The sequence below is a fragment of the Canis lupus genome, chromosome 2 (genome assembly GCF_003254725.2).
Source record: "Canis lupus dingo isolate Sandy chromosome 2, ASM325472v2, whole genome shotgun sequence".
NCBI lineage: Eukaryota > Metazoa > Chordata > Mammalia > Carnivora > Canidae > Canis > Canis lupus.
Genome location: NC_064244.1, coordinates 2,718,838 through 2,744,105, shown reverse-complemented (window position 1 = coordinate 2,744,105; position 25,268 = coordinate 2,718,838). Strand labels below are relative to the sequence as shown.

Genomic DNA, 25,268 nt, shown 5'->3' with positions numbered 1-25,268 from the left:
AGATTGATTGGGCTCTAAGCAGCCCAAGTGATGAGAAGGGTCAATCTGAACATTTCTATTAAGCTTCTTTTGTTAAATCCAATACTTTGCCAGGTTAGAAGCAAATAATCATACTCTACATCTGGTTACCATGGTTTTCCTTTTCCGAAAGCATCAGAACAATTTAATAAGTGGTATTACCCCAAAGGCCGTCCCCATAAGAAATGCTAATGAGACCTAAGTCAAAAAACACATCTATTCAAAAGGCACTTGAAAAAAGAAAAAGTAAAAGGTAGAAAAATGTTTTACTCTACACCTTTATTTTCTATTAGGACAAAGAATCAGGAGCACTTAGTACCAAAGATAATCCTAATAATTTTTATTGCCATGGCCTGATACTCAAATTGACAATCAAGTTGTAAATGCTTATGCGGCAATGCAAACTTGGACAATTTAAGAATATCTGTTTTGAGTTGGAAATATTCACCCTCGATTAAATACACACTGCAATTCAAATTCCAAGTTTTAACTACTCAGAGGAGATATTTAGTTCCAGGTATGGTTGAAACACTCTCAAATATGTTCTATGCTTCTATGTTTACAGAGCAAAGGGAAGTGACAGAGGCGGAAAATATGGTCACTGAAGACAGGGGGATGGGAGGGGAACAGAGCTTTTGTATAGCTCCTGGAAACTTTGAAAGATTAAAACTTCCCCAAAGATCTCATTATCTGTAAAGTTAAGGTGTCAGTCAGCACTTTTTTCTGTTGATGAGAAGAAACAATTTCTGTTGATTCACATTTCTTAGAGAACGCTCTCTACAGAGTAAATCAGAGGCACAGACTTTCCATTTTCAGCTTTTGCATATGCAGATTTAATATTAGGGAGCTGACACATTTGATGAGGGCCACGGGCACGGCCTGCGGGCATGAGCTGCAGGCTGCACTGAGTTCTGGGCGCAGGAAGGGGCGAGCAGAGTCTTGTGGGGGCCGCTGGCTGCCCCAGCCTCCCTGGCCTCCCCAGCCATCCCCTCGGGTTCCCCGAGTCACAGCTTCCTTTCAAGGAATACAGGCCTCCAGGCCACACATCTGGGGCAAGTCAGTGTTCCTGCAGCACACCTGGGGCCTGAGGAGTCTCGCACACGCCGAAGAGGACCGTGTGACACCAGAACGTGGCAAATGGCCGTGCTCCAGAAAGGACGCCTTCCCTGCCCGCGCCATGGCCGGCTGCTCCGGGTCGCCCGGCGCGGTCTAGTTCCGGTGACTCCAGCAGCCTGGAGCACAGCTGGTCAGCGGGACCCGAAATCGGGGCGGCCTCGGGGCTAGACTCAAGGCCTCAGAACAAGGAGACGCGTTTCCCATCCGGTCTCCGGTAAGGGAACATGGATGGTGACAAGGGCCGACCACCACATTTCTCCTTATTTGACTAAAGAGCTCAACCCACCATGTTTAAATATAGAACCTGTGGATCTGGGCACTGGCCTGGGACTTCTCCGAGCCCAGCTTCCCCGTCTCCTCAGCGCGTCTCGCCGGCACTACCTGCCCCGCGGCCTGAGGCTCCTCCTCACTGAAGCACGAGGCAAGATGTGCAGCTCTGCAGAGTGCGCCCTGTTTGTCCCACAAACTGTCCCAGCACCAGAGCCAGGACCACGGGTATCAGTTTAAATTCTCAAGTCTCCCCAGTCACAGTGGCTTTTATGGGACATCATCCTGCTGCATTTCCTTGGCTGACGTTTGAAACCGTCTGGCCTAAATCAGTGTGTATAACCACAGGGTATTAGCAAACTTCCCTTCATTGAGGGAGTATATAATAGAAACAGACATACTTCTACCCCAAAGGGCAGAAATAACCCATACATCCTTTTTAGCAAAGGCACTCAGAATACCTATCTAGAAACTGATAAACTAACGCAGGAATAATTCATCTAAGGGGAAAAGAGACGGTGAGAAAAGAACTTAACAACACGAGCTGACAGATGTAAGTATCCTACAATTCCAAAAAGCTTTCCGTACATATTCTATCATTTAGTTCTTAGAAGAACATGAGAAGGAAATGTGTGAATGGAAACTGGAGGCTGATGGGTGAGGTCTGGGGGTGGCAGGGCTGGGCTGGGCAGACAGAGCTTCAAATCCACATCCCCCATTCATTCATTCATTCATTTGATTTATTCATTCATGAGAGGCATAGAGAGAGAGAGAGAGACAGAGACAGAGAGAGGCAGAGACACAGGCAGAGGGAGGAGCAGGCTCCATGCAGGGAGCCCAATGTGGGACTCCATCCTAGGCCTCCAGGATCATGCCCTGGGCCGAAGGCAGGCACCAAACTGCTGAGGGATTCCCCCCTCCCCCCCCCCCCCAATTCTTTCTATCACAGAACACTCTTCTCCTCCTTAGACTGACCTCAACCTTTTTAAATGTCTCTTAGGTTCTTCATGTTATTCTGTATGCTGCCAGTCCATGAAGTAAAACATTTATGTACTACACTGAAATCTAAGAAAGATCACTATCTAAGCATTTTTTATGGTGAAACACCAAAAAGAGTGTAAAATACTTGAATGTTTTCAGTGTAATTTTAACTCATAAGCATCCACCAAAATGCCCAGGGCAGTGTTCTTCCACATGGAATGACAACTGAAATGAGCTGCTCATGGGGAATCCAAGGACAACCAGACATAAGACATGGAAGCCTTTGGGTAGCTCGTCTGAAGACCAACAACTCAAGTACATGTCACATACCAGTTGTACTTGGTCAGAGGCAATGTTTTTCCAACCTGGACATTACTGAAATTTTGGTCCAGACCATCCGGGACAGTGGGGTGGGGGTGAGGGTCTCTCATGAATCATAAGGTGTTCAGCAGCATCTGTGGCCTCTAACCACTACATGCCACCAGCACTCCTCCCCTCTGGTGACAACCAAGTAAGTCATCAGACACTGCCACAAGTCTATGGGGCAAAACCCTGGGGGCTGAGAACCACTTGGCTAGGGTTTAAGATAAACAACCAAGTTCAATGCAATATCCTCATTATTTACAAAGACTAAAAAGAGGACTCAAAGGATAATAAAAGGTATATCGTCATTCCTGAATGCCCCGTTTATTTCAGGACTACTTCCTAAACACTAAAGAAGGAAATCATCTTCTACTGAGATGGTTAAGGTTGAATGCAGGTCACTAAGTCCCAGAAAACAAGATCTAGCATGCTATAATCCAAGTACATTTGGGGAATGTATCCATAAAAACTAGTTAGGTCGGTGCACCTGGGTGGCTCAGTTGGTTATACGTCTGCCTTTGGCTCAGGTCATGATCTCAGGGTCCTGGGACCAAGCCCCACATCGGTCTCCCTGTTCAGCAGGGCATCTGCTTCTCCCTCTTCCTCTCCCTCTGCTCCTCCTCCCTGCTTATGCGCGCTCTCTCTCTCTCTCTCTCTCTCTCCCCCCCCAACCCCCATCAAATAAATAAATAAAATCTTCAAAACAAACAAACCAGTTAGGTTAAAAAGGCACCAAAGTCAATGTATCAACTGATTAAGTGCTTGTATTCCAGAATCAGAAAGACATAGGTTATTTGATGCATGACAACTGGCACTATTAAATGATAAAAATGCTAATAAAAAATAGTAGCAAAGATAAAATGCAATCATGTTTTAAAGCATGTAACACACGGTTGGGAGAAATCACCACTCAATAAATAATAGATGTGATTTTGTACAGAAATATCTATATATTCATTCCTTCCTCCATGTCTAGGAAGCTCCTCTAAGATAAGTTGGGAAGACCATGACCATTTCAAGTGGTAGATAAAAGAAGATTTTCCAGTATTTGTGGTCCACTCCCTGTCCTTCTGGTTAAGCCAGTCATGGCTAGTCTTAGCCAGCACAGTGGAATGACGGTGAACAGTAGAAAAGCAGCTGCAATTTCAGAAGCCTGAGGCCACCTACCTCCAGAAACAGTGAGTTAGAAAGGTAATTCACAGTGGCCGACTCTGCATAGCAGGTGCTGCTAGCTGCAGCCTACACACATTCTCCTTCTCCTGCTTTGGAGTGAAACCCTGATTTGGTAAGGAGAGGAAACATGCCTACTTGAGATGAAACTACTTGCCCCAGCCTCCTTTGAGAATAGGAACAGAAGACAGTAGAAGACAGTAGTTAAGAGCATAAACAGTGGAGCCAGATTTCTGGGTCAAAATCCCAGCTTTGCCTCTTATTAGCTATGAGATGCACAGCCATATGACTCACTCTGCTTGGACAACTCACTTAAATTCTCTGAGTCTCAACTTCCTCTTTAGTAAAATGTGACCACCCTCATAGGTTTATATTGAGAATGAAATAAATTATATGAATTATACATGCAGTCTTCTTTTATACAAATAGGCTCTCAATAAACATTAACTATTTTATTTATTATCGTTACTGTTAAATTCTGGCTCAGAGAACTTGATATGGGACTTTTGGGAATGATCTGTACAAAGGAGGCCAATCCCCCCTGAAAATTCCCTTTTCCCCTTCCTGTTTCTTCTTGCTTACAATTCTGACGAGCTGGCTAGAGCTGTAACTATGAAGTGACAGCCGGGGTAGAAATACATGTTTAAGACGCTCATGTTCATAATGACATTATTCACAAAAGTTAAAAGATGGATGCGAACTGAATGTCTGTCAACAGATGACTGGATAAGCAGAATGTGAGGTATATGCACAGTGGAATATTATTCAGCCTTAAAAAGAAAGGAAATTCTGTCACATGCTACAACATGGATGGATCTAGAGGATACTATGCTAAGTGAAATAAGCCAGTGACAAAAAGATAAATACCATAAATGTCATATGATTCCACTTATATGAAGTATCTAGAATAGTCCAATTCAAAGAGACAGAAAGCAGAATGGTGGTTATGATGGGTAGGGGGAGGGGACATGGGTTTGGTGTTTAAAGGACACAGAGTTTCAGTTGTGTGAGATGAAGAGAGTTCTGGATGTTTATGGTAGTGATAGCTGTGTGGCAATGGGAATGTTAATGCCCCTGAACGGTACACTTAAAGATGGTAAATATTATGGCTATCTTACCACGATTAAAAAAATAAAGAAAAATATAGCAAGATTGGCTGAATAAATGGAAGGTAGTGGCATTGCTGACCTTCTGGGCCTATCACACAAGCCTCGGACTGCCAATCTCCAGGCTTCTTTTAAATCAGAGACAAGCCTTGTCTTGTTTAAATGACAGTTACTTGGGTCTGTGCTGCAACCAGAACAATTTGTCACAGATAAAGTCATGGAGATAAAAAGGCAAGGAGGAGAGTTTTCTTTCATATATTTGGTGTTCCAAACAGAAAAGGAAAAAACATTCTTTGTAACATCTTTGTAAATGACCCCATCCTCACATCAATACCTCACTATTCAACCCCACAGTTCCCAGAAACTAATCTGCTTCTCAACATGTCACCCTCAAAGTCAATGCAGGGTAGATGATGGGTGGCAGGAGGGAGCCAATGCCTTCCAAGAGTACAAGAGCAGAATTAATGGAGACAAGTGAAAATAACCACCCACACGAAGCCTCATTTCTTCAGGCCAGCTACCCAGCTGAAAGATTCTTGAGTATGAAATTGAGAAGAAAACAACATTCCATGAGTCAGAAATGATTTTCATTTTCTCCTTATTGTTTCTGATGCTATTTGGGTATTCTACGGTTGGTGACTGGAGGCACCTTCGCACACTTTCTATTACCTTGCTGCTAATAAGAGTTCGTCTCTAACTTAGATGGCTGCCTGTCAGCTGCATGTCTATACAGAAGAGTAGAGGACACTTCGAAACGAAAAGGTGTTTTCCCACTGCTGACCTGGAAATATTATGAAAATTCTGCTTTAGTAAATGACATAACTTCCATCTCACAAGAAAAAGAACATTCAAAGGGATGTTGCCAGACTCAACAGATAGGGGTCTACTCTAAGAAGAAAAGCATAAAGATTTGACAGTAAAGATAATAAGACCCGTATGGATAAAACTATATTTGAACATGAGACCTTTCCAAAAAAGAGTTCCACAGGGAAAATGTAATGTACGTTTTTTTCTATTTTGTTCATGAAAGCTGAGAAGGCAGATCTAAAATCTTAGTAGTAAACTATTTAAAGACTGCAATGGTATCTATGACCAAAAACCAGCTAACTAGTTATGTACATTTTCTACTTTTTAAAAAATAGTACTTAGTTTATAATATTTTATTATTGAAAATATAAAAGAAATCAAAATAATGTCACAACAGGAAATACACATAATTCTATATTTTCATGGGAAATATATTCCCAGAAAGCAATCTAGTTGAAACGTTTTTGAATGTAACTATGACTATAATGTGCATAACATATAGAATGAATAATATTAAAAATGCCTGTAAAAAATAAAAAGTTTTTTTAAATGATGCAGATAGGCAAAGCCCATCCAGGAACCCTTCAGAAAAGGCAGCAAACCAGAAATAATGGGCACACACTCAATATATCAATTTCAATAGTTTACATAAAGCATTAATAGCTTGAATATATCCAAAACTTTACATCCCGTTGGATAGAACATAAGATATGAACAGTGTTGCCTTGAAACACAAAGATATCTGTAAATCAGCTTTTTGTTTTTGTTTTTGTTTTTAAGCCACAGGAATGGAAGCCCTCGTGAATTTTGAGAAAACAGGTCCTGGGAGACAGAGTCTGAAAATGTCTGTAAGCATGGAGTGAGGATTCCTGCTTATGTATTATAATGGTTAAATGCCATAATTAAAAAAAAAAAAAAAAAGACTTTCAAAAACGGTCATTTTAAAGCTGGCACTTTGAGGAAGCAAGCTGTTTATCTGACCTCAGTATTTTTATTGTTTTGTAAGCATGAGAGAAAATTGGAATTAAGGTCTTATTATAATTTAGAGCAGCTGATGTCATCATGATCCACACTCACTCTGGTCACATGCTCAGCAGTGACATACCTGCCAACACAAAGGAGGAAAGATAAGACAGAGACAGATGAGAAATTCTCTCACCACTGAAGAAGTGATCCCATAGTCAACAAAAACAGTCATTAAATTTGTTTCTCTTCCAAGTTATATTTCAGTAACAAGTTACTTAAAAAAATTAATCCTGCATATCCTAATTTCTGTAATTCTTTGTGAAAATCTTCAATTGGGATTAACACGTCACTTAGCATGTTATTTCTCTTCTTCAAAAATATAGAAATCTGGCACAGTTTTCTGTGTTTTGTAGAGTGTTGGAAAAAAAAAGAGTTTGCTTCTTACAACAGGAATTAATATATTATAGCCTTAACTGGGAACAAGCATGAAGGTCAAGAGATTCTGTCTCTACTGGCATCCCACAGAAACTCTAAAGTACATGACATAAAACGGGTAACCACTCACAACCGGTCAGAGACCCCCCACTGACGCTAGTAACTCCCATGCAGCCAGGGCCGTCAGTACTTCTGACTTCTCAGCAGAAACACTGTTCACAATATCCTTCTAATTAATACAAGACATACTCTTGTCTCGACTTTAATGATCATAATCTTCTGGTTTTTATCTGCAGCAGCCTCTCCTTGGTCATCACACTCCCCTCCCCACCTGAAGCTGGTGGGGTCCAGCTAATATGCGAAGGGTCCCCAGGTCCCTGGCCTTCACCTGCTCCTCCTTCCCTGCATGCACAGGTCCAGGCAGCCCTTCCATGAATACTCTGTCATGGTTTCAAATGTCACCTTTTCTGTCTTTGACTTCCACACATCCACAGCCCCTCCTGCTCACCTGCTCACTAGGGATCTCCACTGGGGTGTATCGCCGCAGACAAGTACAAGTCAGATTCAACAGGTCACATTTCATCCAAATGTGATGCTCCTCCAGGGTTTTCTAGTCAGTGTAACCACCATCAATCTAGTTTCTCAGGCCAAAAGCATAGGAATTATTTCTTACTGTTTTTTTTTTTTTTCTCTCTCTCATTTTTTACATCTATCAATCACCAAACTCCCGGATTCCTCCTGAGAAATACATATCCTATCCATGACCCCATGGCCACAGCCATGGCTGGCCATGATTTTTACAACAGTTGTCTACCTGAGTTCCCTGCATACACTTTGGGCCAGCTCCTAAGTTCACTCCACAAATTGTTGCTACAGTCCTCTATTAATTTTCTAAAAAATGTAAATTTAACCAACCCATTCTCCTGAATGGCCTCTCATTGTTCTAGCATCAGATACAAACTATACCATGAGTCCTTTATGCCACCCGCCTCCCCAGCAGCTCATCCCTCACCCCCATCCTCTGCAAACCTACAGGATTTCCACCACCTAAGTAGTATCTTTCAATTGTGTGTTGTAACCCATTAGCTATGTAAAATTGACATGGTAGGACCCACTTAGCATTTTCAAAGAAGTAAATTACAGAATAATAATAGTAATGTCAAAAGCAGCTAACCTTCACATAGTACTTTCTTTTTTTTGTACCAGGAGGGGTTCTGAGGTGCCTGGTATATATTAGCTTCAGACAACGGGGGGAGACAGGTACCATTATTGTCCACACTTTACAAGTGAGAAAAGTAAAGCACAAAGAGGTTAATTAACTTGCTCTGAACCTGAGGCTGCTGAGTGTACACCTGGGAATGGGACCCAAGTGATCTAACTGCAGAGTCCAGGCTCTTAACCACTTACTCAGCTGCCTCTCAGCAGGGGAATCAGAGCACAGGACACAGAGGCAAGGACGACTCTGTGAAACGTTCAGTTACTTGTGTGTGTACGTCCACTGGCTTGCAAGACAAAATATATTTCTTGCTGAGGATCATATCAAGACTCTGAATCCCACTGATGCAAAATTCTCCTTTTCCCCAAAAAAACCCTTGAAAAAGAGAGAACATCTTTTGGATCTGAGTTTTAATGCCATCTTCTGGAGGCAGGTGACTGACTCCTTGTCTGGGCCATGCATATTTGCTCTGAGCTCCCACAGAGCCTCCACAAGGGCCACTGGGGCAGAGCCTGTCTTCTCTCAGTTGCCCCCAAATCCCTGCCCCTGAAATGGTGCCTGGCAGACAGAAAGCCTCCAGTAAACATTTGTTGAATGTACAAATTAATGGTTTTACCTCAAAGGTACTAAGAAATCACATATACTCCATAAGAAGCCTTGGAAAAGTCCCACTTGCTCACCAGCAGAAACCAGGTGAGAAGTATAAGGCTCAGAAGTCATCGCACTGACCCAGTTCTTTGCACAAGGCATGTGGATGCATGTTTTCTGGCCTTGCCTCAGAGTACATGCGACTCTAGCTGGCTGGGGGAGACAGGAGGGAACACAGTAGGAGAGTGAAGCCATTCCCCACAGCAGTGATCAGGGCCAGGAGCCTATCCCTGGCCCCACGTCAGGAAGCTGGCTCTTCCTGCCAGGAGCACCCATCGAGGCACCAGGGTGCACATTTCCTTGGCTTCAGATCTGTGGCTCTCACCAGCAGCTTGCAAAGGAGCAGTGAAAATTAATCTTTAGTAGGACACTTGTCATTAAGTGCTGGAATATGATTGCCCATCAGGAGATTTACTGCCCATTTGCAAATACACTTACCTGGATGCTGAGATGCAGCAAACCAAATCTGAGGGCGATCTCCTTTCCCTCAGTGTGGCTGGGACAACTCAGGTGGGTAGCAGACAACATCCTGCAGAAATGATTATCAATGCTTTGCCAATGTGCTCTAATCATCTGGCTGCTGCTATGTACTAGAAAGTTCATCAAAGGAACATGTCCTCCTGTCAGAATACCTATCTTACCATGGGTTCAAAATTTACTTTTTTAAAACTTGCACAATCAACCTCATTAAGGTTAAATTGGTGCTATCATTTCCTCAATTTTAAAAATGTTTTTAACACTATACCCTAGAAGAGATAAAATAAAAAAGAAACCTGAAATCCTAGGAATTCAAAAGTAAACTTGGGATGCTTTCCCAAGACTAAAGCATGATACAAGCAGGAATTAGATAAAAGATTATTTCCCTTTCTTCAAGCAGCAGTGGAAATTTGCCAAGGCCAGGTACAAGGATCCAGACAGACATAAGGAGCAGAGGCGCTGGAGAGGCAGGAAGCGCCGAGCCCCACTGGTCTTCCAAGGGCCAGAGCACTAAATACCGAGCTGTGGTCTCTGTGGCACACCCAAGGATCGGCAAGGTTGCTGATCCAGGTGGCACTGACAGGGTGTGGGTGAAAAGGACAGGAACATAGGGAAAAATCAGAAGATTTGAGAGGAGATAAAGACTTCAAACACACATGCCCTCACGATTGTTTTAACGGGGGAAATGAAAGAAACAACAGGAGTACAGTAAGATAAGAAGGCATAAGAAGGGTTAATATACAGCAAGGGGAAAATGAGGTATAAAAACAGGTAGGACTATATGGCCATCTCGAAAGAAGAGAGCAAGCATAAAGCCTTTTTTTTTTTTTTTTTTTTTTTTAATCATCACTAGCATTCAAGATATAGAATGGACAGGTTTGAGGGTCAGGTGCGGGAGAAGGGATATGGCAATTAGTAAATTTTAAATTCACAACAAAATTCCTGAGTAACTTACGAACTATTCTGGGAGAGAAAGGACCACAGATAGAGGACGGTAAGAAATCAAATAGAAACAAAACTTAAAAGCTGGGCTCAGAAGATACTAACTTCCACATTCCCAGCTAGCAGCAGGGATCTCTATTTTTTCATAGCCTACACTAGCAATGCCACTTCACATGATGAACCTCTAGCAATCTTGGCTCTCAAACAGGGTCCAGGGCAGTACAACCTGATGGAAGAAGCCCAGCGGAGTGGTTTGGAACATGGCTTTAGGGGTGGGCCGGTATTCACACTCAGTCTGGCTCTGCCACTGGACCCGACCCCTGGGTAACCTTGGTCATCAGTACCCCCCTGAACCTTTGTGTTTACCTTCTTTATCCATAATACGGGACTAAAAAGAGCACCTACCCTAAAGGGTTATTGTGAAGATTAAATAGGTCATTGAAATAATGTTCTCAGCGGACTGTCCACCAGTATCAACACTCAATGAATACTAACTGCTTGCCATGGTACTGGTGGAAATACAATGCATGAGGAACACCTCTTCTCTTTAGGGAAGTCCTCACGACCATCATGTTCCTCAACAAAATCAGAAACAGGTGCCACAAGGTGATAGTGGATAACACTCTAAATTAACTGGAAGAGTAGAAATAGAGAAGCCTTAATACAGAAAGCAGGGACATTATGCAGTTGGTTTACATCAGTTCATTTCATTTCAAAGCCCCCGTTCCTGTGTTTGGACAGTGAGTGTAAACTTGATCTTTTACTATTTTTTTTTTTAGGACTGAAATTCATACATGAACCAGAAAGAGGCAGTATTTTTAACATAGAAGAGATGAAAGTTATATTATATAGTATAATATTACATATGATATATATCCCAATATATAATATTTAATATTTCTTTAATATGGAAAATTAAAGATGGTATTGCAGGAGCAACTAAGGAGATAAACCTCATTTAAGAATCAGACTATCCAAAAAAAATAAATAAATAAAAGAATCAGACTATCCTAGGCCTCAGGAAGCTGGCCCCCATGTGCTTAGCTCCGTGCCCCCCGCCCAACCCGGCTAGTAGGGAAAGGGGAGAGCTCCAGAGCACCATCTGTCTGTGGTGGTGCCCACAGGTGACCCAGCCTGTAAAGGGCTATATGGGCATGGCCTTCAGAAGGGAGGGACCTTTCACCAGCTCACTCTGCTGCTCAGGAAGTTCTTGAGGAGTAAAATGAGGGTTTGACTTCTTTTAGAGACAGAATCTTACACCATCTCCAGAGCCTGGCATTTTAAGGCTAAGGAAGGCACGAATAGGGCGATTTTAACATTTACCCCTTGCTTGAATCTGTGACCCCCTCAAAGATACTGCTTGGCATGAAAGCTTCAATTTGGAACTGTACCTTTTTAAAAAAAAGTCTGATGTAATGGAGAATACTTAAATCATTTATGGCTACTAAGAGCAGGGAAAACGGTAACTTGAACAATAAACCAAAGGACACGATGCAGACCTATGGAGCGTGAAAAGGCCTGCTCTCCGGGGACTGTCTTGATCAGTCACAGGCAAGCTTTGGAAATGACATCATCTTCCAACGATGGGAGCAAACAGCAGCACTGCCCTGGTGTGGTAGCTTGTCATAAGCTGTAAAATTACTCCAGGTAGAAATTCATCACATACACTGTCACCACTTACTCAGGGAACTTTATTTATTCATTCATTCAACAGTCTGGATTTCACCTGAAGCAGATCCTGAGATAAGGATTCAGGGCTTAGTTTAACGGAGCGGTAGAGGAGTGAAGACGGGATGTGCAGGGAAAGGCAGCCCAAAAGCAGTGTCTCAAGCCTGTTACCACTGTGGCCAAGGGGAGCTCAATGCCACAGGCAAACTCTGGGGGCTGGGAGGGGGTGCTGCTTGGCCTCTCTGCCTGGGGTACACACAAAATAGCGAGGGCAGTGGCTCTCTTGACTCACACTGGCTGACGAGTGCACTGCGGAGGTCATGACCAAGGCCCTCCAGCAGTCCTGCACAGAGCAGCAGAGCTTCCTGCCACGGCCTAGAGGCAGAGACTGGCCACCGGAAGCCGGAGGACGGGCACCCTGACATCCGTTGGGCTTCCTGGGCCCTGACTATGCACCACGCAGCCTGCAAGTGGTACAGCAGAGGCAAGGTTAACCCAGCCTGCTGTTGGCAACCAATCATTACACCACGCGTGATAACATGGCATGTGAGGCAGTAGTGAGTGCACAGAGAAGTGATGCCAAACAGCGGGACAGGAAGTGACAGGGTGGGAGGGAGTGCTGCTGAGCGAGGCTGGAGAGTTACCCCCAAAAGCGGACACCCATGAACCTATGAGAAGCCGAGAACAGATTACTCCAGGTAGAACGATGAGCAAGGACGAAGGCGCTGAGACCCACAGTTGGGCAGGGGGGCTGGGGGGGGCAGTGCAACTGCAGTGAGGTTCACAAAGGCAAGAGAAGGAGCGAGGCCTGAGGGGTGGGAGGTGGGAGACAAGTCATGGGGGAGCCCAACAGTTGACTCCACAGATTTCGACCTCTCCTCTGAATGTACTTGGACACCTGCCAGGGGCTGAGCAGAGAGAGGAGAACGAGATGATGTGACTTCTAGCTGCTGCGTTGAGAGCATACTGCAGGGGAGCAGGGGGAGGCAGGGAGGGTGGCTGGAGGATCGCTGCTGACATGCAGGAGACAGGATGCGGGGACTGAAGGACCAGAGCTCCTGAGCTCTGTAGAAATGATGAAGTAAATGGGCCTTTGTTGTTGTTCATGAATAAACTGGATGTGGAATGTGCAGAAAACCCAAGAGCCAAGGATTACCTGAAGGCTTCGGAGCTAACCAAGTGACCTAAACTGGAGCTGCAATTATCTGAGGAGGGAAGAAATACTGGGAAGTGAGTTGGCAGCACGCTAGGTGTCGACGTTCAAGCGAGCAAGTGAAGAAGCCGGAGGACCCACACACGTACAGATCACGGAAGATGCGCGGGCAGGAGACGTGCATTTGTGGGTCACCTGCCCATAGATTGTACTTAGAGCTTGGAGGCTCCGTTTCCTACGAATCTAAACATCCTGTGTTACTGCAAAGGGAAAGAGAGAAAAGCACCAAGGACTGAGTCTGGGAGGCACCCCGGTACCGGAGGGGCAGAGTGGAGCTCAGACCCCACAGTGAGGACGACCCAGAGTGGCCAGAAGACAGGCCGAGTGCCCGGCCTGGGGGACCTCAGAGGAGCCCAGGAGCCCCCACACCAAGGTCCGGGGGACCAAGGCAGGGCCTAGGGGAGACTCAGCCATGAAGAGGCCACGGGGGATGGGGGGGGAGGGCGAGGGGGCTGGGGCTTCAAAGAAGGGAGTTTAAGAGAGAACAGGAAGATGGAGATGACAAATGCACATTTCTCAAAGGGTTTGTGATAATGCATAGGCGGGAACACGAGGTAGGAGTTGACTCTACTCTAAGCTGGGGGAGGGACAGCGCCACGTGGGGGCGCCGGGAGTGACCCAGGAGAGCAGGGCAGTGCTGCCCTACTCTGCAGGGACCCCCAAAAGGCTCGCTGGAGCCATGCCCATGGGGCAAGAGAGTGCAGAGCTGCTCTGGGCTCTGCTCTGGGTGCCTGGGGAGCCCTCAGCGGTGCATCCAGCCCACAAAACATGCAAGCAGAAAGGTTACCAGGAGACACGGCCAATTCACTATGATAGGGAATTTAATCCGATTTTAGTCTTTTGTTTCTAAATTGGCTATTATTAAATAGGTCAGAAGAAAACCATCCAACATTCAATTATGTAAGAGGTCACTTCCCCAGCGAATTCTTTAAAATACTATTTGAAAGAATCAAACAATCACCTTTATACAATAATTTGTGGCTTGACAAAAATATATTTAGGAATACCAGGTACTTGAGTCCATTATGTTTAATGTGAAAGATGCAGAACCTCTAATGGTAACAAATAAAAACATTCAGAAAGAATATTTCCAATACATGTTTTGATAAATGTCATTAGCTTGGCCTGTCTTCCAGTGCATTTTTCAGTGGTGTGATAGTATTTATTTACCCTGTGTTATTAGAGAGTGAATAGTCACTAGCCTTCAATTTTCACATCAATTGCAGAAAAAAAGATTCCATTTTCCACACCGTCTGGAATTGAAATTGACTTAGCATCTCAGAACTGTCAAAAATTTCTTTTACGAAAAGGTTTGCTTTACAGAGACTAAAAGTAGGTGTCATCCTTGACACTCGCATTCTATATTCACGCTGCAGGTCTGTGGAAAAGCAGCATTAAGGAGCATCAGGAAAGGTCTTAGAAAGGCCTAGCCGTCATGCTTTGTGACTCCTCTGGCTCCCTCGCAGTCAGTTTCCGTGCTGTAGATGTCAGAGGTTCTCTATTTAAAACTGCTAACAACAACAAAAAAGAATAATTCTAGAAGAAGATGATATCAGCTACCCTAGAACTTGGCTTTGCTATCAGGTCAGTCTGACACTTATTTTCCTGTGTTAAAAATGGGAACCTCTGTTTCCACTCGAATTAGAAGAAGCATATATTAAATCCTTGGGATTTACAAATTTGAAACTTATCCAGAGGGATCCTCCCAGTACGTGTCTTCACACAAGAAGGCCGGTCTCGGTCCAGCTCACCCAGGAGAAAACAAGTAAAATTATGCAAAAACCCCTCGTTAAGTTCTTCTTTTCTATTGGAAAGTATTGTGCCTGTCTCTCATATAGCTGGGTAGACATTTCCACAGATGTATTTTAACTGCATTCCCTAAACCAGCCCCAGTGTAGACTGAGTGCCAATGTGAAACTGGTCACATTCACCCGAAGGGCAATTAGGCCCGAGCCATAAAAATCTATGAGCCCCGCTATTTCCGACATCAACAAATAAACATGGTTATAGGTGCCTTCTTCCTGTGATACAGGTGAGGGCTTTTGCCTGGCGGGGCTAGGGGGTGAGGCTGGGCTGCAGCTGCTGCCAAGTCTGAGCAAAGTCCTGTCCTCACTGGCACACCCCAGCTCCACAACACCCTTTAGCAAATGGTTCTCTGCTTCATCACCACATTGTTTTCAAGTACAATACAATCCCAGCGTTCTCAGAGAATAAAGCTAACTAGATAGAGCCCTGTCTATAATTCTGAAGACATGAAGAATGGAGAAGTGTTGAGTTAAGGCTTCTTGTAAGCAGAAGGCTTCCTCCTAAAGGAAGGACAGGCTGAGACCCACCTGCTTGTTCAGATAGGTGTGATTACAATCCTCAGTCAGGTAGACCCTTTCCAGAAACACTGTTATAAAAGAGTGTGTGCTCTTAGCTCCCTGGGGTGTTAGCAAACCTCAGAATTACTATTTGCTAAAGTATCTCTACTTTTTCCCAGGAAGGACTTGCTGGGTCAGCCACCCCCTGGCACAGATACCTCTTTTCCTAACCTCCTATCTTTTGTCTAAACCCTCTAACCTACAAACGGACTAAACTTTGCTCAAAAGTACCTGGCAACCTTGCCAATTTGGTTATCAACTATGGGTGATAGTCCCAACCCATAGGCCTCCCTGCCCTTGAACTGTTCACCTGCACCTGCTTGTGTCCTCAGCCACCATGTTATACAAGAAACCAAACTGGTACATTACTTCGTCTTGAAAGCAGATTCTAACATGGGATTGGTGTGTGCTGATGACTTCTGAATACGCCAGCAGCTAGACTATGGTTTTCCACTATGAAAAGGGGCTAGTAAAAATGATAGGAAAAAACACTTCTCTGCCTTTTCAAGCAGTAATTTAAACCCCCAAGCTTGAAATCAAGATGAAAAAGTTCCAAATTGATTAATATGGAAATTACCAGACCATCAAAACTGCTGATGTCGTAAACAAAATTCGTCAACAGCCACTAAGAATTCATTAAAAGTAAATTTATTGTTTGTTTTAAAAATCAACTGTGCAATATGTGCTTCTCAAGACCTTTTTGAATCTGGTTTGTTGTTCATCTCTTCTCAGGCTTCAGTTTGGCAAGGCTAAATGAGAAACACGGTATAGACACACAGTTAGTAAGTACAGGTAAGGGAAGCAACAGTCATTCCTGTTTGTTATTCTCTCAAAGTTTAGAGTGTAATCCAGGCTACAACATTAAGTCTTAAAATCTGATCATGTTCATTGTATTCTGAAAACTATCATTATCTAAAAGGGAAAAGATAGCAGTGTATCTGATTTCAACCAAACAAGGTTTCAAACTAAATTACCCATTTCCTCTTACAGAAGTGAATAAAACAGTGCTGCAAGGAACCAGGTAATCATTTTAACTGTAATTGGAGGATTTGATTTTAATGGTAACATTGCAACATTACTTTTGCTTTAGCTTCCTACAGCAATAGGTTCTCAGCCATCACATAGGGACAAAAGCACAAAGTGAACCTGCGGCATGCATGGGAAGGTCCTTTCTAAGAAACCTCCAGTTTGAAGAGTGGGGACAATTCTACCATATTCAAAAGAGAACCATCCTAATCTTTTAGGCAAAGCAATATCAAATCATATATATTCCAGGGCTGGAAAAAGGGCAACACATCATCTTTAACGCTACTGTCTGAGAACACTGTCCTAATAGTATTTTAAGGTTTTATCATTCTGTGGATTATCGTCATTTGAAGATGGAAACTAAGGCAAAAACACGTTGCTGACAAATGCTGTCCCTTTCCTTCAAAAATGAACGCCTTGGAAACAAATTATAGATCTCTCTCCTTCTAGAGGACAGATTTAGTTCCTTCCCTCATTAGTACAATTTCATACAATTGCAGAATTCTAAAAAATATTTTATAGTATTAAATTTGAATAGCCAAGCATCTGAGAATCAACATAAACAAAGACTCAAAATTCCAGACCCTCCCTCTGCTCCACACTTTGCACAAAGAATGATGACATTTACACGTCATGTTTACCTATTCAGTAAGCACAACTCAGGTTTCTTAGATACAAAGCCATTTCAATTAAGGCAACAGGAGTTCCTTATGTGCAAAAGATGTAGTACATATACAATGAGAAATTCATACAACCATAAAACACCTTACATTTGTTATTTGATTTCTTATAGATTTGAATTTGTGATTTAAAATTTGTATTAAGACAGCTTTTGCACTTCATGTACTCCATAATTTATAAACAGAAGAGTGATTCATAGGACTCAAAATATTCTTTCCTAGAGCTGTTTATCAATAATTAAATCATCTTTGTGACTACTATTCAATGTGTGAAATAGAAAACCATGTCATCTGTATATACCAGTAAATAAAAACATCTACGCAACATGCCACAGTTTCCTCTGATATCCTTTTAAAAACAGACTCCATATATTTGGCTCTCTTCAAATTTAACCAAAAATCATAGACAATCTATAGGGGTAGGAGCAAAGTGCGTGTGTTTGGGGGAGGCTTGAGGAGGAGAGCCCATGAGCCTGTTTTTAAAGGAAAATGTATTATTACCTCCTCGAAGGACTAAAGACAAAAAGCTCAATATGCCCGGAAAGCTAGATTCTCAATATTTAACGTCCCTGACCCTTAGCCTTTTCTTTCTGTTATCTGAACCAAAAAGAGGAAACAAAATCGTAACAACACACACACAAAAGCACACGCTCACACACTGACACACATATCCCTTCAGGCCGGTGTTGGGCAGCTGCACTTGAACCTCCTTACAAACTGTCCTAAGAAATGCGCATATGCATTTTGATTAAGCTATTTAAAAGCAACATTGCTAAGGGAATCACATCTTCTTCTCCTTAAGAGAGCAAAATGAAAGGAAGAGACTAATTTTAAAATCGGACTATATCCCCCTATGTTGTTAAAAAAAGAAAAAAGGAACAATCTGAGAGTGTATTAGTCTCAAACAGTGAGATTCAAAGTATAAGAGGTAGTTACAAAATATTTTGAAAAATCTAACAATGCTTTAGAAGTCTTCTCCAATACTAAGAACATAAAATAATGGTGTGAAGAAAGGATTAAGAGCCAAGAATCAGGGACACCTGGGTGGCTCAGTGGTTGAGAATCTGCCTCCGGCTCAGGGAGTGATCCCATACTCCCGAGATCCCACATCAGGCTTCATCATCATGTGATGAGTCCCACATCAGGCTTCCTGCGAGGAGCCTGCTTCTCCCTCTGTCTCTGCCTCTCTCTGTGTCTCTAATGAATAAATAAAATCTTAAAAAAAAAAAAAAAAAAAAAAAGAGCCAAGAATCAGACAAAAAACTTATTTTATGTTTAATAAATTATTCTCAGATCATTTTCAAGGAGAAGTGTTTGGCAAACTTCAACCCTTTCCCAAAGGACCGAAGCAGTGGTTTGCACCAGTTGGAAAACAGCCACATTCAAGAAAACTAGACAAGATACTGAGACTCTACTTAAGAGATACACGTATAATGTATATACACACATCCTTCACTTGGTGGCATGTTGTTCTCTTTAGAGAAGCAGCTCTGTTTTGTGGAACTCATACAGTTCCCTGGTATAAGTTCTCCCTACATGGCTCATTTTCAACCAGCAACATTATGTCTTAAAGGTTGAGCAGGTGAGAGCTGTGTTTGCACGCGCACATAAAGTGTTAGCATCATGCCAATGCAGGAGGGGTAAATGACCTCAAAAGCAGAGATAGTTGTAAAAGGTGATAAAATAATTAGGAACTCATAAATTCTGAATACTGCTTTTGATTTTTATAAAACTTAACTAATTTTTATAATGGCTGTGTTCAACAACGTTTGGCAAAATTTCTAAACATTGAGCAATTGGCTCTCACAAGCCAGTGTGGGCTGATTCTAGCAAACCACTAATGCTATGTTCCCAAAAAGTACGAACATCAGTGATTTTCTTTAAAGCTATTCTTAAACACTGGGAGAATACAAGCTAATTTTTTAGGAAAACAAACAAATCCTCTTTAACCCCTATACCTAAACACAGAAGTTAGTTTTTGAAAACATGCAGACCTTTGAATTACAAATTTATCACCAAGCTAGCTTTCATTACAGACTGCGGTATAATCTATAGAATCTGGTCTAGAGAAAACATCATATAGTGCTTTACAGCAAAAAGGTGGTTGTTGGATTCAGGATACCTTTGAAACATGCATGTCCCCATGGCCCCCCACAATATCTACTTCTCTGATCTCGGAAAGGAAAAACTCTACCCTAAGGCCTCTCTTATTCTGGAGTTGTAAATTATAGACAAAGCAATTTATAATAAAAATGAAAATAACATATTTTATAAAAACACACTCAAAATTTGCTGCTTTTTTATTCCATGAGAAGAACAAAGCACTGTATCAGATTAATGTTGGCTTATGAAGGAAAACTAAGAGGCATTCAGTGAGATTTTTAGGAGGGAACCAGGACCCATGGCTGCACTATCTTATTGAATCTTAAAAAACAAACAAACAAACAAAAAAAAGGAATGTGTAAGTCTCAGGTACTCATATCCTCTAATTTAAAGAAGACAGTAGTACATATTCCTTAAATTTCCACTGACGGGCAATGGTCTTATGTCCGTGCATTATGTAGGTGCCAGCCTACGAGCTGTCAGTCTGCATATACAGAAAGAAAAGCCCCCTGGCTCACATAGAAACTGAAATAAAGTGGCAGTTAGAGCAATTTCATCCGATAGGCTTTCTTAGATGTGGAATATAATGAAGAACGATGATCTGACTAAAAAAGCATTCAAAAATATTATATCAACACGAAAAACTCTAATGTAAAACTGAAAATCCCAATGCTGTGAAGCATCAGAGATGGAAATCCCATCATATTTACACTAAAGCTAATGGCACTATTAGACCAGGCTTTGTTTTATCTAGGTCGATAGTTTACTTCTTCTATGCACTCGACTTAATCAGACATGTACAGAGCACATCTGTTTTGTTGTATGGCCTGTAGGCTGTGCCTCGAGTCCTCAACTTTGCAGGCCTGACGTATCTTTAACTCCCTGAGTTATTGAGGTCAACCTCATGCTCATAAATCAAGAAAATTCCATGGGAAAAAGAAAAAAAAAACCCTCTTGTTCACATTTTACAATTAAAAAGAAGTTAAAAGGAAGGTATCCCTAATACAGAGGAACTATTTTCTGAAGAGTCAAGTGGCTATACTGCATGTTTTCAATTTGAAACCCTCATCTTGATATGTTTAGAGGTGTAATTTATGGAACAATCGAGCAATCTTTATATTTAACATTAAATGCCTGAATATTATAAATCACCTTAGATGAACGTTTATGGGAGAGTTTCAGTGCAACTTCTGAACGACTTGTCACTTTTACTGTGTAGTACAGATTTGTAAAAAACGATATGCTAAGTAATCCCAGAGTATAATTTAGATACACAAAAACAACTGTCAGGAAACAGCCAGAGACTACGTTTAATGAAATCTTTACAGACTAAAGTAATAAGTATTAAATTAATCAACACAGCTTAATTGAAGCTCTATTTGTAACATTTTTTATTAGACTTGTTATTAATGAACCTTTAAATGCTACCACTAAGTTGAGCTCTGTGTTACATTTAAATAATGAATCATTGTTCACACACACAAAAGAACAAACCCTGCTTTAATAGCTCTTTGTCTCCTTGGGGCTTTTACTCTTATGCATAGCTAAAAGGGAGACTTGTCCTTCCTTCCTCTCCATGGTTATTTACGTAGTTGGCAAGATATCATCTTTAAGGATGCTACCATGGTTTGAAATAACTAAAGTGAAATCCTTGAGAAATTACATGTGCCAGAGCAAAGACTGAACATGAGAAAACATTTTTGGTGGACCTCAAAGACAAGATTTTCAAGTCTGTGTTTTTATTGACCTCATGCTCACATCTGTCTAGGGATGATCTGCTCTGAGTTGGTAAAGACTTACCTGAACATGTCTCCCAAGCCCTTCAGCATCCCCTTTTTGGCTTTCATTTTGTCTTTCTCCTTGTCTCTGTCCTTCTTCTTCTCTTTGCCAGCTTTATCCTTTCTCCTATCCATCTTATCGCCTTTCTCTTGGTTCCCATTCATGTGTCTCTCCAGAGAATGTGAAGGCTGATCACTGGCTGTCGATACAGACTCTCTCCCTGATCTTGAACTTTCTTCTGTGTCTTCTTCCACTTGGAAAGGAAACAAACAAACAAACAAAAATGGATAAGGAACATAGTGAACCAAAAGAACAAAGAGAAGGAGGCTAAAATATATGTGTGAATTTTGCTTTCCCACATTTTCTACTGTGGTTTGACCCTGCTATCAACATGGACTACAATGCTACTTTTTTTTTAAGTTTTTATTTATTTAAGTAATCTCTACATCCAAACTCCCGACCCTGGGATCAAGAGTCACATGCTTTTCCGACTGAGCCAGGCAGGTGCCCCAATGCTATTTACTTTCAGGAGGATTAAAATTGAACATATGATGTGGATGGTTACTATGCACATGGGTATTCCTATGTGAAGATCACATGCCAACATAAGAGAGAAGCAGTTTCCTGGTGAGATGTTGATTCACTAGGGGTAACATCCTCCTTGATACAGAGCATGCACTGCTAGAGGGATTAGTAGGTGCTTATCACACAGCACTGACTCCTAAGGCTCCTGTGTATTGTATTTGCAAAATGCAAAGAAAACAAGCAGCCCCTCCTCAAGTGCTCCCTTTCCTCATGGATAAGAATAATGTAGATCTTACTCTAGCCCCTCATTAATTTGTGAAACTACACCATTCACTAGTAAGCACACCAATACCAGCACAAGGACTTCTCTCTTCAGGCTCCCAAATATGTGCATTTGTGATTTCTGCACACAAAAGACTGGATCGTTACAGTCTCTGTAACTTCTTCTTATATTGTCATTATATAAGGCCAACATCATAAGCAAAAGCTACTCTATCTTCTAATCCTAAATAACTCTGCATGAAAATGTGTAGATCAATAACTTCACACTCTCTTGAAGTCTGCAGATAAAACATCTGCTTAGTAATAAGAATATTCTATTCTTTGAACCAATGCTCTGTAAGCATATGGTCCAAAGGCACTTCAATACCCCAAAGTTTTTGATTTGAAAGAATGACAAGTAACTAGGGTAGGTTTCCACTTACCAAAAGAATTTTAAGAATTTATTAGGTAAAAAAAACAATAAATGTATATATTAACAGCCACTCTGATAAATATTTTCTAAGATCGGTTGCCTAGGATTTTCTTCCAAATATATTAAGAATTATTAGGGCTTCGGATTACCCCTTAACTTCTGAGGTCATCTTATTCTCCTGCATCAACAAATAAAGTGTGAATTAATGTTTTTGAGCTTCTTTTAACACAGAACCAAATAGAACAGTTAAGCCTTTTCCCAATATTTCACAAAGAACTGACCTCTAAGTCAAGTTAATATATCTTCAAGTGAAATTCAGTCTTGCCTCTCCACCACCAAGGGACACTTGAGTTAGTAATACACAATACCAAAGCATAATAAGACCAGTTAAAACAAACTTGGTATCTTAGTGTTCTGCTGTTAAGCCCTCCAGAATCTGAGAAAAAATATTATCAATATGGTATGACCACTTCAAATTAATAGTTTTTAAAACAATGCCAGCTAATTAGCAAAATACAAAAAAAAAAGTGTACAATTTCCTTTGTTGACACATTTGGTTAAAAACATGAGTCAATATATTTCTCATGCCAGCAGGTCATGCCTTAGAATAGCTAAAGAATAAAACCATCACCACATCTAAATCCAGAACATACTTCAGAGGTCATTTAGTCCAACATTTTCCATTTCTTGCTGAGAAAGGTGTGGGGCTAGCATACTGCCAGTCCAGGGATCTTTCTAGTATTATGTTCCATACAGTTATACTTCAGCAAGACCTTCATGCATTTCTTTCATCAACTCTGCTGTTTGTGATCGTTCAATTCCATGCTCCATACAACACACATCGAGGTAATCTAACACCCAGTCACTACACAGTCTGCCTGGAAGATAATTCCCGGTGTCGGCATCGTATTTCAGAAACCTATTGTCAATCCTACATATTCATTCAATGCCATGACTTGTGGCTCATGTTGATAAAATCACTCAAGAAGCTAGATCAAATGTATACAAAACTGTAGGACTGGCCAGGAACCACAGAAATGACTTTTGAAAGGTCTCCCTCTGCACTGGTTATCTAATTGTGAACCACTTTCCTGCTCCAAAGGATGCGGTAGACTTTTAAAAATTTGTTTTTTTTTTTTTTTTCCTCTTGGTTAATACAAATAGGAATGGTGCAGACTTGACAGAGAAAGCCTGTTAAAACTTTCAGATGGGCATTGCTAGTGAAAATCCCTAGCCTTACAAATAAATGCTTAGTTTTAAGGCTATAATTTTTTGTAGTCTACACAGAGCAGTGAAAGAATATTCTGGTCAACTACCCAAAGATGTGCTATTATAGGTAGCCTTCTCATATATGAATCTCCTAAGAAAATATAAATATAGCTTTAGCAGGGTTGAAGCACCTAGTCTGACACCCTTAAATATGGTTGTGCCCTACCTGATTGCCAACTGCTATTTCAACGCTTTGGGAAACCGGTATGGTCTCAACTGTGAGATAATCATCCAAATCATTATAAAACAATTCTCAGAAATTCTTGGGAACTATAAAACCTAGGTCTGTTGATACACTCAAGATAGATAAATGGATGCTAATGAATTTTCTAAAATTCCCAACAAGCGAAACCTCTTTTACCTACACTTCCAAAACTCTCTGTAACAAACTTTTATCATTGCACTTCTCAAATGATATGATTACATGTCTGCCTTCTAGTCTCTAAACTTCTAAAATGAGGACTGCTAGGCAGACGCACGCAGATAGCAGATGAAAGACTACCAGCAAACCTGACTCATAACTTTATCCCAACCAAACTTTTCTCCAATTTCTAGGTATTGCCGTTCCTCTAGTTTCAGAACAATACCTACTTCCCTCTAATCAAGCCTGCCAAAACTAGCCACACCTCAACAACAACAACATCAGGAAGGCTCATTGTACTTGGTTTAGCTCTAAGCAGGTTCTGGTATCTTTTTATGCGATTACTGTTAGTGCTATACGTGTTGTCTAATGGATTTTATAACCCTCTACAATATTGAAACTATAAACAAAAAAATGAGCTCAATAAATGTAAATGACTTAGTCTTCCACAGCAACCATTATCATAAATCATGAATGGAAGTATCAGTAGCAGTTCTGCTAGTTTTCTGCCTAATAGTTTTGGCAGAAGTACAAGGGGCATATGTCTGCTCTTGGCTTGGTAACAGAATAAAGGCAGTATCTTCACAACTGACTATATGCTGAATTCATATTTGTTGCCAATTCTTTTCATATTCCCAATAATTTTCTGGTGTATGTAATACAACTTATTTTCTAAATTGAGTGAAACAGAGAAAATTGGTATTAAATTATTTATTAACTGAGTTTTGTAACCTCATTTTATAAAATCAAAAATCCTAGCTCAGTTTCCTGCTCCAAGCAAGTGGACTGTTTTAAAATGATACTTGCACATTTGAGAATTCTTTATGCTTAATCTGAACATTCTAATTTAGATAATACATTATCACAGAAACTCTTCTGGGAGTGTACTGATTTAACTAATCCCTCTGAATGCCAACTAATTAAAAATATTTAGCAATATGTGGCTTCCAATGTACAAACATAAGATGTTCTTTTAGAGTATCATAGTATATATACTTCGAACTCTAACATTATTTGAAATAAAAAAATAAGAACCTTTCATTTTACCTTGTCCCCATGCAGAATTATGGTGGTT

The 25,268-nt window shown here is 41.3% G+C and overlaps 1 protein-coding gene across 33 annotated transcripts in view; it reads right to left on the bottom strand.

Annotated features, from left to right (window-relative positions):
- The window catches only part of PARD3 (par-3 family cell polarity regulator), a 651,639-nt gene that overhangs the window by 171,526 nt on the left and 454,845 nt on the right, over positions 1–25,268 (bottom strand). For 29 of the 33 annotated variants that reach the window (XM_049099647.1, XM_025478491.3, XM_025478472.3 and 26 more), the window contains one exon: positions 21,366–21,597. In XM_049099647.1, the coding sequence (XP_048955604.1) occupies positions 21,366–21,597 (232 nt within the window). Of the gene's footprint in view, positions 1–16,388; positions 16,506–21,365; positions 21,598–25,268 lie in introns of those variants that run through there. The other 4 variants (XM_025478499.3, XM_049099653.1, XM_049099657.1 and 1 more) reach the window with 1 other exon arrangement.